General features: G+C 37.9%; 1 protein-coding gene across 4 annotated transcripts in view; it reads left to right on the top strand.

Annotated features, from left to right (window-relative positions):
- The window catches only part of trub1 (TruB pseudouridine (psi) synthase family member 1), an 85,933-nt gene extending 70,575 nt beyond the window's left edge, over positions 1 to 15,358 (top strand). For 2 of the 4 annotated variants that reach the window (XM_043712810.2, XM_043712808.2), the window contains 2 exons: positions 4,276 to 4,332; positions 4,461 to 5,012. In XM_043712810.2, coding sequence (XP_043568745.2) covers positions 4,276 to 4,332; positions 4,461 to 4,675 — 272 coding nt within the window. In that variant the 3' untranslated portion in view covers positions 4,676 to 5,012. Of the gene's footprint in view, positions 1 to 4,275; positions 4,333 to 4,460; positions 5,013 to 14,349; positions 14,500 to 15,179 lie in introns of those variants that run through there. The other 2 variants (XM_087998849.1, XM_043712809.2) reach the window with 2 other exon arrangements.
- The last annotated feature ends 540 nt before the right edge of the window (positions 15,359 to 15,898 follow it).

Raw genomic sequence — 15,898 nt, 5'->3', positions numbered from 1 at the left:
CCATATGTTTCTCACCATTTAGATTAAACTGAGATTTCATGTAGACCATGTCATGTCTCCATTTATCCTTTTTTTTCCCTTTGAACAGAATGTGACGTACTTATAGTCATCCAATCCTTTGACACCAGACTGATCTCCAAGGAGACTTTGAGATTATGGCCAGCAACTTCATAATTTATATTCCGATTCCCTTGGCACCTTAGAGGATGTATCCCAGCTGTCCACTGAAGCATTTGCAGCTTCTCTATTAAATATCTTGTTATATTAAATATAACAAGACTACTAAATTTAGCATGGTTTTGGCAAAGTCATTTTCCTAAATAATACTTCAACCATTCATAATGCCCATCCAATAGTTGTCTCATGCGGTCCCTTAACAATCCTCTAGCCACTGTTAGTGCTAATGTGCTCCGAGAAGAATTTTGGGTTTCCTTTGTATTAGCCACCAATCTACCCTCGTGACATCTTTTTATTTCTCCATTTGATATTTACCTTTGATTTTACCTTTTATTAAAGGTAATGCTTTTCTACCCTCTTTTTTTTCTGCTTCATTTGACTCTCCAGCTCCTTTATCCATGAAACCCTGGCTTTGGTTGTATTCCCTTTCCCTTTCACAACTGCTATCCCATTCAGTTTTGACACAGTTGAGGTCTCCAATCTCACAGCTGTATACTTCCTGAATCTTATTTCTTTGCAAGTCTGCTCCTTTAACTCTTTGCCATTCTTTGGCTTATAAACAAAGAGCTGCTTTATTGTTTTCAAGCTTCAACCAAATAGATTTTATCTTTGATCCCTTGAGGATTTTTTTTTCGTATAATACATTATCTAGAACAGAGAACATTACAGCACAGTACAGGCCCTTCAGCCCCCGATGTTGCACCGACCTGTGAAACCAATCTGAAGCCATCTAATCTACACTATATTCCATTTTTGTCCATGTGTCTTCCAGTAACCATTTAAATGCCCTTAAGGTTGGTGAGTCTACTACTGTTCCAAGAAAAAGGATTGTCTTGCCCACCTTATCTAACCCTCTGATTATCTTAAATGTCTCAATTAAGTCACCTCTCAACCTTCTCTCTAACGGAAACAGCCTCAAGTCCCTCAGCCTTTCCTTGTAAGACCTTCCCTCCATACCAAGCAACCTACTAGTAAATCTCTTCTGAACCCTTTTCAAAGCTTCCACCTCCTTCCTATAATGCGGTGATCAGAACTGTACGTAATACTCCGAGTGTGGCCTCACCAGAGTTGTACAGTTGCAGCATGACCTCATGGTTCCGAAACTCAATCCCTCTACAAATAAAAGCTAACACGGTATGCCTTCTTAACAACCTAATCAACCTGGTAGCAGCTTTCAGGGATCTTCGTACAAGGACACTGAGATCCCTCTGTTTATCTACACTACCAAGATACACTACATCTACACTATCATTAGCCCAGTATTCTTTATTCCTGTTGCTCCTTCCAAAGTAAATTACCTCTCACTTTTCCACATTAAACTCCATTTACCACCTCTCAGCCCAGCTGTTCAGTTTTTCTATGTGCCTCTGTAACTTACAACATTCTTCATCACTATCCCCAACTCTACCGCCCTTAATGTTGTCTGCAAATTTACTATTCCATCCTTCTGTGCCCTCATTCAGGTTGTTTATAAAAATGACAAACAACAGTGGACCCAAAACATATCCTTGCCAGACACCACTAGTAACTGAATTTCAGGATGAACATTTCCCATCAACTACCACTGTCTTCTTTCAGCCAGCCAATTTCTGACCCAAACCATTAAATCACCCTCAATCCCATGACTCCGTATTTTGTGCAGTAGCCTACTGTGGGAAACCTTATCAAACGCCTTACTGAAATGCAGTTATACCACATCAACCCTCAGCCACGTGTTTGGTCACCTCAAATAACTCTGTTAGGTTTGTGAGGTACAACCTACCCTTCAAAATCATGTTGACTATCCCTAATCACGCATTCCTTTCTAATGATTGGAAGCGATAGGATTTATAACCTTTTCCAACACTTTATACTCAACCGAAGTAAGGCTCACTTGTATATAATTACTAGGGTTGTCTGTTCTTTCCTTCTTGAACAAGGGAACAACTTTTGCTGTCCTCAAGTCTTTGGTACTATTCCTGTAGACGGTGACAACATAAAGATCAAAGCCAAAGGCTCTGTAATCGCCTCTCTGACTTCTCTTCGAATCCTAGGATAAATTCCATTCGGCCCAGGGGACTTACCTATTTTTACACTTTCCAGAATTGCTAACGCCACCTCCTTGTGAACCTCATCTAGTTTAGTAGCCTGTACCTCAGTATTCTCCTCGCCAACGTTGTCTTTTTCTGCTGTAAATACAGTTGAAAAATATTCATTTAGCGCTTCCCCATTTCCTCTGATTGCATGCACAACTTCCCACTACTTTTCTTAATTGGTCCTCATCTTACTCTAATCATTCTTTTATTCCAGATATACATTTGGCCTATATCTAATCTAATCTAATCATTTTTACTTCCCTATGTTTCGTGATTCCCTGTACCAAGAAAACTTAAACATCCAAGGCTCCCCTTTGTATTTTGCTCCAGGTCCACACCAATGACACTAAATCTAGTTTCATTATGGCTATTTGCATCTGCAGTTCAACACCCTTATTAACTGCACTTTGTGCATTTACGTAAATGCTATACTTCCATCTTTTGGATATCTCTTAGATGTTTTGTATGAATTTAACTTATTGTGTATTATCTTCAAGGCTATCTATGCCAGTGCACCTTGTTTCTACCCCTTATTGCCTAATCCCCTGCAAATTCGATTCCATCCTTTTCCACAGTACTGGTTATCCTACCTGATGAACGTTGATATTAACTTTGTTCGTATGCATTCCACTCTGACAGAACTGGTTCCACTATCCAGGAGTCTGAAGCCCTGCCTTTTCCACTGTTTTTAGACATGCATTCGAGTCATAGAGATGTACAGCATGGAAACAGATCCTTCGGTCCAATTCGTCTATGCCGACCAGATGTCCCAACCCAATTTAGTCCCACCTGCCAGCACCTGACCCATACTCCTCCAACCCTTCCTATTCGTATACCCATCCAGATGCCTTTTAAATGTTGCAATTGTATGAGCCTCCACCACTTCCTCTAGCAGCTCATTCCATATACGTACCACCCTCTGTGTGAAACAGTTGCCCCTTAGGTCTCTTTTTAATCTTTGAGAAAGTGAGGACTGCAGATGCTGGAGACCAGAGTTGAAAAATGTGATGCTGGAAAAACACAGCAGGCCAGGCAGCATCCGAGGAGCAGGAGAATGATTCCTGAAGAAGGGCTTATGCCCGAAACGTCGATTCACCTGCTCCTCGGATGCTGCCTGGCCTGCTGTGTTTTTCCAGCATCATATTTTTCAACTCTTTTATATCTTGCCCCTCTCACCCTAAACCTATTCCTCTCTAGGTTTGGACGCCCCCCACCCTGCTTTATTATCCCATGCACTTTCTTCCCTCCAGTTCACATTAAATATCTAGATATTTAGCTTAGTTATTAGCTTAGTCTCTGTAGTTTTACTTCTGAGTTGCATGTGAGGAACGGCCTGCTGAGTCTCTCCCAAATTCCTGAAAACATCAAAGTTTTAGCAGTTTATGTTTAACCCCACTGTCAACAAGCCATAAGACATCATATTATGAGAAAAAACTTGAAACCTGGACTTTTCAGCCAAGTGCCTGAAAAATGATCTTGTAGAATTCTATAAACAGTACACAAATGAACACTAATTTGAACATTAATTTAAACTAAATCTCGATGGAACATGTTTGAATTATAAAGCATTCATTAATGATTGATGAAAAAACCGTTCTTTGTACAAGTGATCATAATGTGGCTTGAGAGTAGAAGAAGCAAAAACCTTGAAGATATGGGGACATGTAACAGGAATATTTGGTCTTTTGCACCCTTGAGATGTGGTAAAATGGCCTTGCCTATTTGTGATGAATTCTAGTAATATGTTCTACTCAGCTGATGAAGTGGATCTAGAGCAATTAATTCTGAATTGTAAGTAAATTATCTTTTGGATCAGTTTTTTTTTCCCATATCGATTATATATAGGTTATCCTGCTTTACTTTGTGTACTACCGAAATAAAATTTGTTTAGCCCTCCAAAATGTAGATATTCTAGTTTGTAAGATGTTGCTCAGAGAAGGGTAAAGACATTGATTGATTGATTGGTTGATTGATTGTTTTTTGATCCAAATTAGCTGACTAAATTGATGTGTTTTTATTTCAGATGTTGAATGTGGTGGTGGGTTTTATGTCCGCAGTTTGGTTAATGACCTTGGCAAAGGTAGGAACAAATAAATAAACTTACCTTGTAGCAAAACCCAATTAATAAAGATTAGTGTTATTCACAGTTTTCTTTGCTCTATTGGAGTAATACCCGTGAAATTAACATCATATGTTTTTATTTTTAAGAACTTTCTTCATGTGCCCATGTAAAGGAGTTGATCAGAACCAAACAGGGTCCTTTTACACTGGATGAACATGCACTTCAAGAGGAGAAATGGACAATAGTTGAAATAGTAAAAGCTGTAGAGTCCGGCGTGCAATTAATTCCATCCGAAGTGGCATGCAAGAAATTGAAGATAGATTCTCAGGACAACAGTGAACAAGTGAAAGAAGCTACTTGATATTGAGTTACATTTCTTGTTGAAAAAGCAAAGTAAGGAATACAGTTTAACCTGAATTATTCTACTGTATGTTTATGATCTGAGCAATAAACCACTCTGATTAATAGCACTTTAAACATTTGCTTTGAAGTGCCAAGAATTTTGACCTTTTGTGTTGCCTAATTTGTCAATCCGGCTTCATAAGTTTGAATGATGTTTGGATGTTGGTTGTCAACAAGAGAAGGTCACTTAACGTCAAGATATTTTGTTGAAATGTTCAAGTGAGTTCTCATTTTTATACAAGATATAAATGTCAATAATTATTAAATAATAGACAAATATAAAATTTGAAAACTTACTTTTGAAGTTGTATTTGATCAATTATTGATATCAATACACAGCAATGAAAAATGTTCATTTATAACCCCTGAAGATGAAGAATTTCATATTGAAGTGCATTGGATTTTACCCAGCAACTTTGCAGCTCAGCTATGAGATGTAATATTATCTTCCTTGTTAGAAATGACCCCTTTACTTCCTAAGGCAATTCATCCCTGCACTATATCTATTTTGTTTAAAATGTGTAATGTAGGTCTGTCACATGTACTAATCAAATTCCATTAAAAGTTCAAGACAACATTTTAAAACTGTTAGCAAGTTTTGAGAAGATTTGTAGCTTCGGTCGAGGTTCTGGATGTAGGTTTGCTCGCTAAACTGGAAGGTTCATTTTCAGGCGTTTCGTCACCATATTAGGTAACATCTTCAGTGAGCTTCTGTGTGAAGCGCTGGTGGTAGAGCCCACTTTCTGTTTGTGTTTTGGGCTTCCTTGGGTTGGTGATGTCATTTCCTCGGTGACATCTAGCCATCAGGATACATGAACATAACTAGCCACAAAAAAAATGACCTACTCTTTCTAGTATCCTTACATACGGATGACGAAGGACACCACTTCGACTTGTACAACACATCCATCCTAGGACAAGCCAAAAAGAGACATGCACAAGAATTCCTAGAAGCATGGCATTCCAACCAGAACTCGATCAATAAACACACTGACTTGGATCCCATTTATCACCCCCTGAGAAAAAGAACAGGAAATTACATCAGAGGAAATGACATCACCACAGCAAACTGCATCACCAAACCAAGAAACCCAAACACAAATAGAAAGTGGGCTATACTACTAGTGCTTCAGCCAGAGGCTCACTGAAGATGTTACCTAGTATGGTGACGAAATGTCTGAAAATGAACCTTCCAGCTCAGCAAGCGAACCTACATCCACTTTAAAACTGTCTTTAAACAAAACAATTTCAAACTAAAACAGAAATTGTTGGCAAAATCCAGCAGGTATGGCAGCATACGTGGGAAGAAAGCAGAGTTAACAGTTCAAGTCTCTTGGTGACTCTTCGTTAGAACTCCTTAGCCACTGGGCAAAATTAATACTTTATGCTGACGACATAATTGGAGGTATGGAATGAGATGAGCAGATAGTGGAGAGCCCAGAGAGTTACGAATGGATTAGATAAACAAGGAATATATGGATAATAGGCCAGGACAAAAGAAATTCTAAAAAACTATTAGCTAAGTATAGGAAAGAATGGGTGAGCTGTACTGAAAATTGCCTATACAATGTGATAATAGGCAGAGGAGTAGGTGAGAACAGATTTCATAACAGGACTGGGTGTGGGGTAAGTAGTAAACATTGGAAGCAGGCTTTGAAGTTATTGAACTTGATTGAGTCTTCAAGGCTGCAGGGTCCCCAACCAGAAAATGAGGTGTTAGTCTTTGTGCTTGCACTGTCTCTCGCTGGAATCCTGCAGCAGGATTCTGTCTCTGCTCGCTCTCTTGCTCTTGCTCTTGCCCTTGCCCTTGCCCTCGCCCTCCCTCTCTCTTGCCCTCCCTCCCTCCCTCCCTCTCGCCTGCCCTCCCTCGCCCTTGCCCTCACTCTTCCTCCCACTCACCCCCCCCCGAGAATCTGAGAGACTTGAGGCTGTTTTTGTTGGAAGAAGGTTGAGAGATGACTTAATTGAGACATATGAGATAGGTTGCAGAGCGAGAGTTCTTTTTTTCTAGGATGGCGTTGGCTAGCACGAGGGGACATATCTTTAAATTGAGGGGTGATAGTTATAGGACAGATGTCAGAGGTAGTTTCTTTACTCTGAATAGAAGGGGTGTGGAATGCACTGCCTGCAATAGTAGTAGACTCATTAACCTTAAGGGCATTGGATAGGCATGTGGATGAGAATGGAATAGTGTCGGTTAGATGAGCTTCAGATTGGTTCTGCAGGTCGACGCAACATCAAGGGCTGATGGACCTGTACTGTGCTGTAATCTTTTATGTTAGCAGCTGCTAAATAACACAAAATATTATGCTGTGAAAAACTCCTTGAAGCCCAATGGAAGATTATTTTAGCTACTCGTTGAATTGAATGGCTTTTTCTTGTTAAGATATGGTGAAAGATACAATGTGTTTCAGTCAACCTCAAATCCCATGATATTGTGGGAGCCCCATTGCATCTGACTTTCCCCCTCAGCATGACCTGACTTTCTCTTTGGCCTTGATCTCAACCCCAGCCCATTTCACTTACTGGTTTTTGATCCTCTTCCATGGCGCCATCTTTCCACGGTTCATTTTTCAATCATCCATGGTCATATTACAATACATTTGCACTCTGGTTATAGCCAATGCGGCTATAATTTCACAATGCAGTCTGGACATTTGTAATCTAAATGAATAGACTGAACACCAGCTCTGAAGCAGACAGAAACTCTGCCAAAGTGTTTCTTACAATTTTATAAATACCCATATCACAAAAGAAGATTTGAAATTTTGGAACAGTAAAGCTAGCAGATGTTAGTTACTGAGGAGTTCACCACTTACACAAGACATAATCGATACTTATAATATGAGCATAATTTCTACAGTAATATACTTGCCACTTGTTAATATACAATTGGTGCATTGCAGTATTTCTCCATCTGAGATGTGGGACTTAACGGTGCAATTTTATTTTAAAAAGCATTAAAGTTTTTAAATGTTTTAATTTCTGAATTGTTTGGACTTCTGGATGTTCAGGCCTTTAGCAAATTATTTTTCTTGAGCATTGAAGTGTGTTAAATCTGGGGCCCAAAAAAAGACAAGCATATGATGAATTACTTTCAAAATACTGCAGTGTGCCAAGTAGATAAACAGTTTCTTGGGATCAGACTTAATGCTGCTGTTGTTAATTGATGCTTCAAAAAGATGTTTGATGTAGTATATGTAGATTGCTTAATGCATTATTCTTACTACTTCAAGTTTTATTTCCTCAGAAGTATGACCTTTGCTAAAGGCATAGAGTATAGAAGTTTTGCTGCAACTGTATAAGGCATTAATGAAACTGCATTGGAGTCTTACAGGTTTGGTACCCTTACTTGAGGACAGACATAGTTGCAATGGAGACAGTTCAGAGGAAGCTCACTCAATTGATTCCAGAAATGAGGGGTTTGCCTAATGAAGGGAGATTGGAAGAGTTCAGAAGAATAAGAGGAGATTTAATTGCAAATGAGATTGACAAAGGAGAGAGGCTGTTTCCTCTAATGAGGCAATCTAGAACATGAAGTCACAGTTTTAGGATAAGGGGTTGCAGATTTAAAACAGCTAAGCAGAAATTAAAAATAAAAAAAATTAAATATTAACTCAGTCTGAAATTTTTAAATATTAAAATATAGTGCACTTCTCGAGTTTTTATGACACTCGTTGACACACAATGATTCCTCTATAAAGCTGAATGTCAGATATAACAGACGTTATTTTTTTCTTGTATAGCAATTCACCAAGCAGAGGGACCAGAGCTAGAGTTATAAGACTGTTAGGCTAGTTAATTTCCCAACAAGCATCATTTGATCTGTTAAGTGAAATTTACTATTACATCCATCTATCCTCCATCCTTACAATCTAAAATACCATACTTTATAGACTAAAATACAGCAACCAAAACTAAACTAAAACCATTAAAACAGTTCTAAAATCTAAAATATTAAAACATTTAACATCAATTATAAAACTAAAATCAAATCTAAGACACAAACTATTTACCAAGAATAATTAGAAGTTCATTTAAAAGTCTGTAAACATTTGAAGCAGTTCTACAGTCAATGATGTTGTCAAGGTAGAGGTTTCCTGAGCAAATACTTTAAATTTCTCTATTCCTAGGTGTTCCATCAGTTTATTATTCATATCAGTCCATTTTCACCTAGCTCCCATAACAAAATCATTAAAGGAGAATAATTCACTCAGTTAATTCTTTAATCTCATCCTGAAGATGTTTATATTTACTTGATTTTTCATCCCAAGCTTTCTCCAAAGAATTGTTTTCATTTTCGAAATATACAGTGACATCCACTACTGTCACTGTTCTTTTTGAAAGAACAGATCTATAGCTTTCCATCCTTATCCCATAATCAAGATTCTAAGTATGCTTTCCAACCATATTTATCAACAAATTTTCGAAGTTTCTCAATTCTATTGTGTCTTTTTATCGTTGCCTGTTTAACAAATGGGCACTATCCAGAGATGTGGGGCAGGGTCTCCAACGATATTTCACATCTACGATAATTTTTGTTGATCTGTGGTGTACCATGGGTTAATGTAGTTTTCGTGGGATATAAGTTGGTTTGTAACAACATAATATTAATCAGTCTTAATGTTTTAGTACATAATGTGTTTTAATCCACGCATTCGACAATTTATCACTTTTAAAATCCCAGACTTTGACAGGGAAGAGACGTCCATTTACTCATTTCCTTTTCTCTCCAGCTTCTGTAATTAATGGTAATACCGTCTATAATTTTTCTTCTTTCTCTTCTGGATCCATCTCTTCTCAAGTCTCGACCACATATTGGGGGATTCCAAACTTATCTAAGATTATGTAGTTGGCCTAGTTCCATTATTTAACTAAAATGTCTTCATTATTAAATTGAAAAAGGCATGCATTATCCTATCCGATGAATGATTAAAGGCCTCATGTCTCCTAATAATTGTGTAGGTATTTGAACCGCTAACTTTGGAATCCCTAACCCTCCGTCCCTGTTTTTCACATAGAGTATTACATCAAATACATATGGTGATAAACGTAACAGCTCTTTAAAAAAAACCTCTAACAATTAAATCCAATTTACATAATAAATTCTGGGAGGCCTCTAATAGCTAAATGATAATATAGTCTTGAAAAAATAAGGTTTAAACAATTCAACTTTCTGCATAGGACGCAAAGCGGTTTTTTTTTTAAATTCCCAATCCATTCCTGTAATTTCAGCTCCCAGTCTCTCAAAGGTTAACAAATCTGTGGAGTTCAGAATCTTGAGTGCAGTGGATGCCTGGACATTTAGAAGGAGACAGATGATTTTTAATTAATAACTGATGGAAGGGTTATGGAGTGCAGGCAGGAAAGTGGAGTTGAGGCTAAGATGAGATCAGCCACGATCATATTGAATGGCAGAGCAGGCTTGAGGGACTGAAATGCTTACCTGCTCCTAGTTCTTCTCAATTTTCTAAATTCTCTTGTTTTGAAAGACTGGAATGTTAAACAATGAAAAACATCAATCATATAACATGGGTGTTTTTTTAAATAATTGGTGGCTAAAATATTTAGAAGAAATGTAATGGTAAATGTTTATAATTGCTGTTTTGGAAAGACTATTTCTCATAAGGGGTCAGCTCTTTGGTGTACACTTCACTGGATGCTAACTGCTCGACAATGAATTTCCCAGATGACTATTATTCATGGAATTGATCAGAGATCAGGTTAATCTTATTGCTTAATAGCCCATTGCTGCTGCAAAATGTAAACTTGTCAAATCTAACCTTCCATGGTCTACTGAGTTTGGCAGTGAGGTCAGTTTATACACTTCGGTACTATAGATAATGTCCATTAACTCTGCACAGGTGGGGTTATTGAAGCAAAATCCTGACATTCGATTTTTCTCAGCTGACTGCTGAGACATCAAATGTGTTTCTTTTGTGCACTTATGTTTTTAGTCATGCCTTTTGTTTGTAGTTATTCACATGATTGAGCATTGTCAAGTTGGATATAAGTCAGGCAATTTGTGATAAATGGAGAAAAAAAAACAGTTCTTGTTTTCCATCTTGTTAACTATTTGGTACTTGCTGGAGCAAGTTTTTGTTTGAACCTACTTCTATTTTGAATTTTGTCCCCTCATTATTGCTAATGATCAGAGAACCTAGTTGAGAAGATAAACCACTGTAAAGGCTTAATGCCAATGTACAAATGTGTCATAAACTGGAAGCTGTGAAGCTAGTTCGCAATGTTTATGAAATAAACATTTAATCGTGCAAATCTTATTCTGAAAATCACAACTAAGAAATGGTTCCCTTACTTGCATTTTCCATTTCATATTGATTTTTTTTTGTATTTATAATCAAAGACCATATGCATGTTGGCCATTGGGAAGGTCAAATTGCATTCTTCGCAAGACCGATAATTTGCATTTATGTTACACTTTTCACAAGTCAAGACATCCCAAGGTACTTTACAGCTTCTGCTGGCCCTTCGCATTCCAACAGTAGAAGCAATTCTGTTGTAACTTTTGCTAATCTGTTTGATTCATCCAATTTATAACCCAGCATGAAATCTACAGCATAAGTAATTAAAGATAATGAGCTGCATGTTCTCAAAGATTCACACGCAGCTGTCGGAAACTAGGTTTGTCGTGTGGCATGCATTCCTGGTGCTTGTGAATTCCCCATTATTAGACAAAGGTTCATGTAGGTGAACAAGAAACTACTGACATCCATGGATGGGTTGAGCACCAAGTCCTCATGCAGCAGAGCAAAAGTGCCCTACTTCATCAATGATGCATGGTATTTTTATTTGACACAACCACAGACATTAATTTTGGTTCCTCTGCCTAACTTAATTTTTGTGTTCACATTAAAGTTACAGTTACTACCTCTACTGTAAAGCACTGTAGTGGAACATGGCCTGATCCTCCTGAAATTTCTAATAGAAAATTAAAGCAACTTTTCTTTTTGGTCAGATTGTTAGTGCTACTCAATTTTCATGCAATATGTAAACCTGCAGAAGGTGAAAATCAGGAGTATAATCTCAGAAAAGAATTCATATAATTTGCAAAGTATTTAAATAAATCAAACTGGTAAAGATGGCAGGATGAACATCTTGCTTCTTAGGGGGTGGGTGTTGCTGGCTAAGCCAGCATTTGTTATCCTCCAGTTGTCCTTAAAAATATAGTATTAAGCAGCCTTTCTGAAGCGCTGTAGTCTGTACAGTGTAGCTATGCCTACAAAAAGCAGTGCAAACCCAACCCAGCCAATTACCACCCTATCTGTTTATTCAGCAAAATGATAAGAATAGTCAACAGTACTGTAGAGTGTCATTTGTAAAGATATAACATACTCGATGTTTGACCAGGTCTCAGCTCCTGCCTTCATTACAGCTTTGGTCTAAATGTGGACAAAAGAGTTGAACTCAGGAGTTAGAGAATTCTCTTGACATCAAGGCAGCTTTTGACTGGGTATAGCATGAGGCACCTAGCAAAGCTAAAGTCATGGAGTCATACAGAAACAGACCCTTCACTCCAATTCGTCTGCGTCGACCAAACATCCTAATCTGACCTAGTAATTCACCCATATCCCCCTAAACCATTCTATTCATGTACTCAACCAGATGTCTTTGAAAATGTTGCTATTGTACCCGTCTCCACCTCTTCAGCTGGCAGCCCGTTCTATACACACCCCACCCTCTGTGTGGAAAAAGCTACTCCTCAATCCTTTTTAAATCCCCCTTGGACTCTCACATTCTAGGGAAAGGACCTTGGCTGTTTTCCCTCTCAAGAGGGAAAAAAAAACCCTAGTCTATTTAGTCTCTTCCAATAAATCAAACCCTTCAGTCCCAGAAATATTCTTGTAAATCTTTTCTGCGTTTCCCCAGGTTTAGCAACATTCATCCTATAGAAGGGTGAGCAGATTGTAGGCAATATTCTAAAAGTTTTGTGCAGCTGCAACATGATGTCCCAACTCCTATATTCAAATGTTCTTGTAGATGAATTGAATGATTTGTTATCACTTGTATTTGACAATGAATAATTCATCCCAATCAGGCCCAATTTTGAATAGTTTAAGAATAAAAAGATATAATTGGGGCAGCATAGTGGGGCTCAGTGGTTAGCACTGCTGCCTCACAGCGCCAGGGACCTCTGTTTGATTCCTGCCTTGGGTGACTGACTGGAGTTTGCACATTCTCCTCATGTCTGTGTGGGTTTCCTCTGGTGCTCTGATTTTCTCCTACAATCCAAAGATGTGCAGATCAGGTGAATTGGCCAAGCTAAATTGCCCATATAGTGTTGGTTGCATTTCTCAGAGGTAAATTTTGAGTAGGGGAACAGGCCTGGGTAGGTTACTCTTCGGAGGGTTGGTGTGAACTTGTTGGGCCGAACAGCCTGTTTCCATACTGTAGGGATTCTATTCTAACCGAAAAAAGAGTCTATCTTGTACATTTGTTGCATTAGTTGCAGGGTTGGGTGGAGAGAGATTATTGCATTCTGTAAGTTAGCTCGCTGAGCTTGAAGGTTTATTTTCAGGCATTTTGTCACCATACTAAGTAATATCATGTTTATTGCGGAGTTCTGGTTAGAATGCCATGCCTCTAAGAATTCTCGTGCGTGTCTTTGTTTTGCCTGTCCTATGTCATGTCCAGAACTCTAACCAGAAATCCATCAATAAACACATCGATATAGATCCTATCTACCTTCACTTGAAAATAAGAACTGGAAATGACATCACCCACCTTAAGAAACCAAGACCTATAAATAGAGGCGCAGGACATGACACCAGTGCTTCACTGGAAACTCTCACTGATGGTGTTACCCAGTCTGGTGAAGAAACGTCTGAAATTAAAGCTTCAAGCTCAGTGAGCTAACTTACATACTTATTGTTTGCTTATCTACGCTATTTAATTATGTGATCTGCCTGTATTGCTCATAAGACTAAGCTTTTCACTGTGCCTTCACACGTCACAATAAATTTAATTCGGTTCAATTCAATTCATCAACCTGAGCTACAAATTTTTTCAAAATCCTACTTATTGTATTCTCTGTTACTAGAGATGCTCATTGCCCCCTCCTCGCACTTTCGTAGTCCGAGTGTTAGCTGTCGCTATCTGACCAAATTTAAATGCTGTTCAAGCCTTGTTGAGTCTGGATAGACTGCTTCAGTATCTAACAAAACATTATGAAATCATCAGCGAACATTCTCACCTCTGACTTCCTGATGCGGGAAACTCAAAATGTTCCTCACTTAAATTAACAAAATTATGCAAAATATTGTTGAAGCTATGAAGGTTTGGTCTGGAGACTTCGGACAACTCCATTTGAAATTCAGGATTTTTCAATGGCTAAATCCATAGATTCTGATGTGAGATAGGATGGTGCAGTTGCAGTGCAAAATCTTATGCTGCATCAGAAAATGGTTGAATTGCCATATCAAAACTGGCTTGATATGCATTGGGAAAGAATTCTTTGTAATAGGAAAAAGTATTGAAACCTTTGGTAATTTGGCAAAATGTGTAGATTTCCTGATTCATTTTGGCACAAAATGGAAATTTCCTGATTCATTTTGTCAAAGAACTGTATCTTTGCCTCTCTGTATATGCTGTTTCAGTTTTCTAATTAATTTTCAGTTCCATCTAGAAGAACAAGATCAGCAGATACGTGACAGCATCTTCACCTCAAGCTCCCCTCCAAGTCAGTCACCTTGCTGATTTGGAAATACATCACCATTCCTACATTGTGACTGGGTTAAAATCCTGGAAACCAACCCCTCCACCCCCCCCCCCCCCCCCCCCTCAAAGTATATGGACTCCAGTGATTCACGAAGACAGCTCAGTACCATCTTAAGGGAAATTAGAGATGGGCAGTAAGTGCTGCCACATCCCACAAATGAATTAAAACAAATTGTACCCCATTTTTAAAAAAATGTTTATTGATTCTATTTTGTCCCTGCCTAAATGTTCAGAATCTTGCTTCTCAAGATCTAAACTAATTGTTTGCTCCAATCATCTCACCTGACAGTAAAATTTTGTTTTCGTGTGCATTGGAAATCTTTATTATAAAGTGTAATATAAATGCTTGCTATTGTCATGTTAGTTATTGTCTGAAAGAGGATGTGTCTTTTTTTTTAGAAACTTTGCTCAATCCCTAACTATAAAAAATTTTGCTCAAATATATGGTTTCACCCTCTGAGCTTAGCTTTATGTTCCCTTCCAACTGGGTATATTGTTTTGGCATATTTCGCTTCAGTCGAGTTACAGCTTTAAAGTACATAGAAAAAGGAACTTACCATTGTTTATGATTTATCAACATGATTCAACATATCCAGCAGTCAAGCTCATCTGAGAATATGCAGCTAGATTTATTATTTTAGTAATCATATTAAATTACAATTTACAAATATGCTTTGGTTGCTTTATTCTGAAATACATCAACTATATTAATGTTTTGGAAATTCCAGGAAAATTGTGAAGATGACCAAGATTCCTACTGTCTCTAGGATGCAAAGAATAGAATGCCATACCTTGTTCAGTGCTTTGTAATTTGTTTGAAGCCAGACTGAGCAACGCTTCCAGTTTTGTAATGCATGATATCGAATGATTCCCAATAAAATTGCATCAAGAATTATGTTGCCAATCATATAAACAGTCTCAAAAGACTCATGATTACTCTGAAGATAAAGCTGGCTGACTGACTCTTCCACTTGTTTGTTCACTTCAATTACTGTTTCATTAACTCTTAATTATTTGTAGTTATGTTAAATTCAGAAGTTTCCTTCCTTTGGTATGTTATCCAAGTTTAAAAGCCTGAGCTGCAGCAGCTGAGGTGGTTGAAATTACTATTAAGTCTGAGGAGTAGCATGCAATGCAACTAAAGAAAACTACTTAACTTTTTTTTTTAAAGTGCTCTTGACTTCTATTTTGAACTGCCAAACAGTTCTGCTCTGATTTGTTTTGGAAAACTTCACTTTCTGGTTTTGTTCAACATATCCAAAATTCTGTGATAGCCTCATAAGGTGAGCTGGAAAAGAACTTCTCATCATATGCTCTTGATTCAAGTCTATTTCTCTGTGTACTTAAAAAGATTACATTTTTCTTGAGTTTTTATGATGCAAAAATCTTGACCATATAATCTCTCCTGTCTCTATCCCAGACCTTTCATTTTGTTATTCCACCCCAA

Source organism: Chiloscyllium plagiosum, unplaced genomic scaffold (assembly GCF_037043375.1).
Source record: "Chiloscyllium plagiosum isolate Xiang-an unplaced genomic scaffold, Cpla_swu_hap1 HiC_scaffold_22, whole genome shotgun sequence".
NCBI lineage: Eukaryota > Metazoa > Chordata > Chondrichthyes > Orectolobiformes > Hemiscylliidae > Chiloscyllium > Chiloscyllium plagiosum.
Note: the sequence above shows the minus strand (reverse complement) of the source record. Positions and strands in the feature narration are given on the sequence as shown.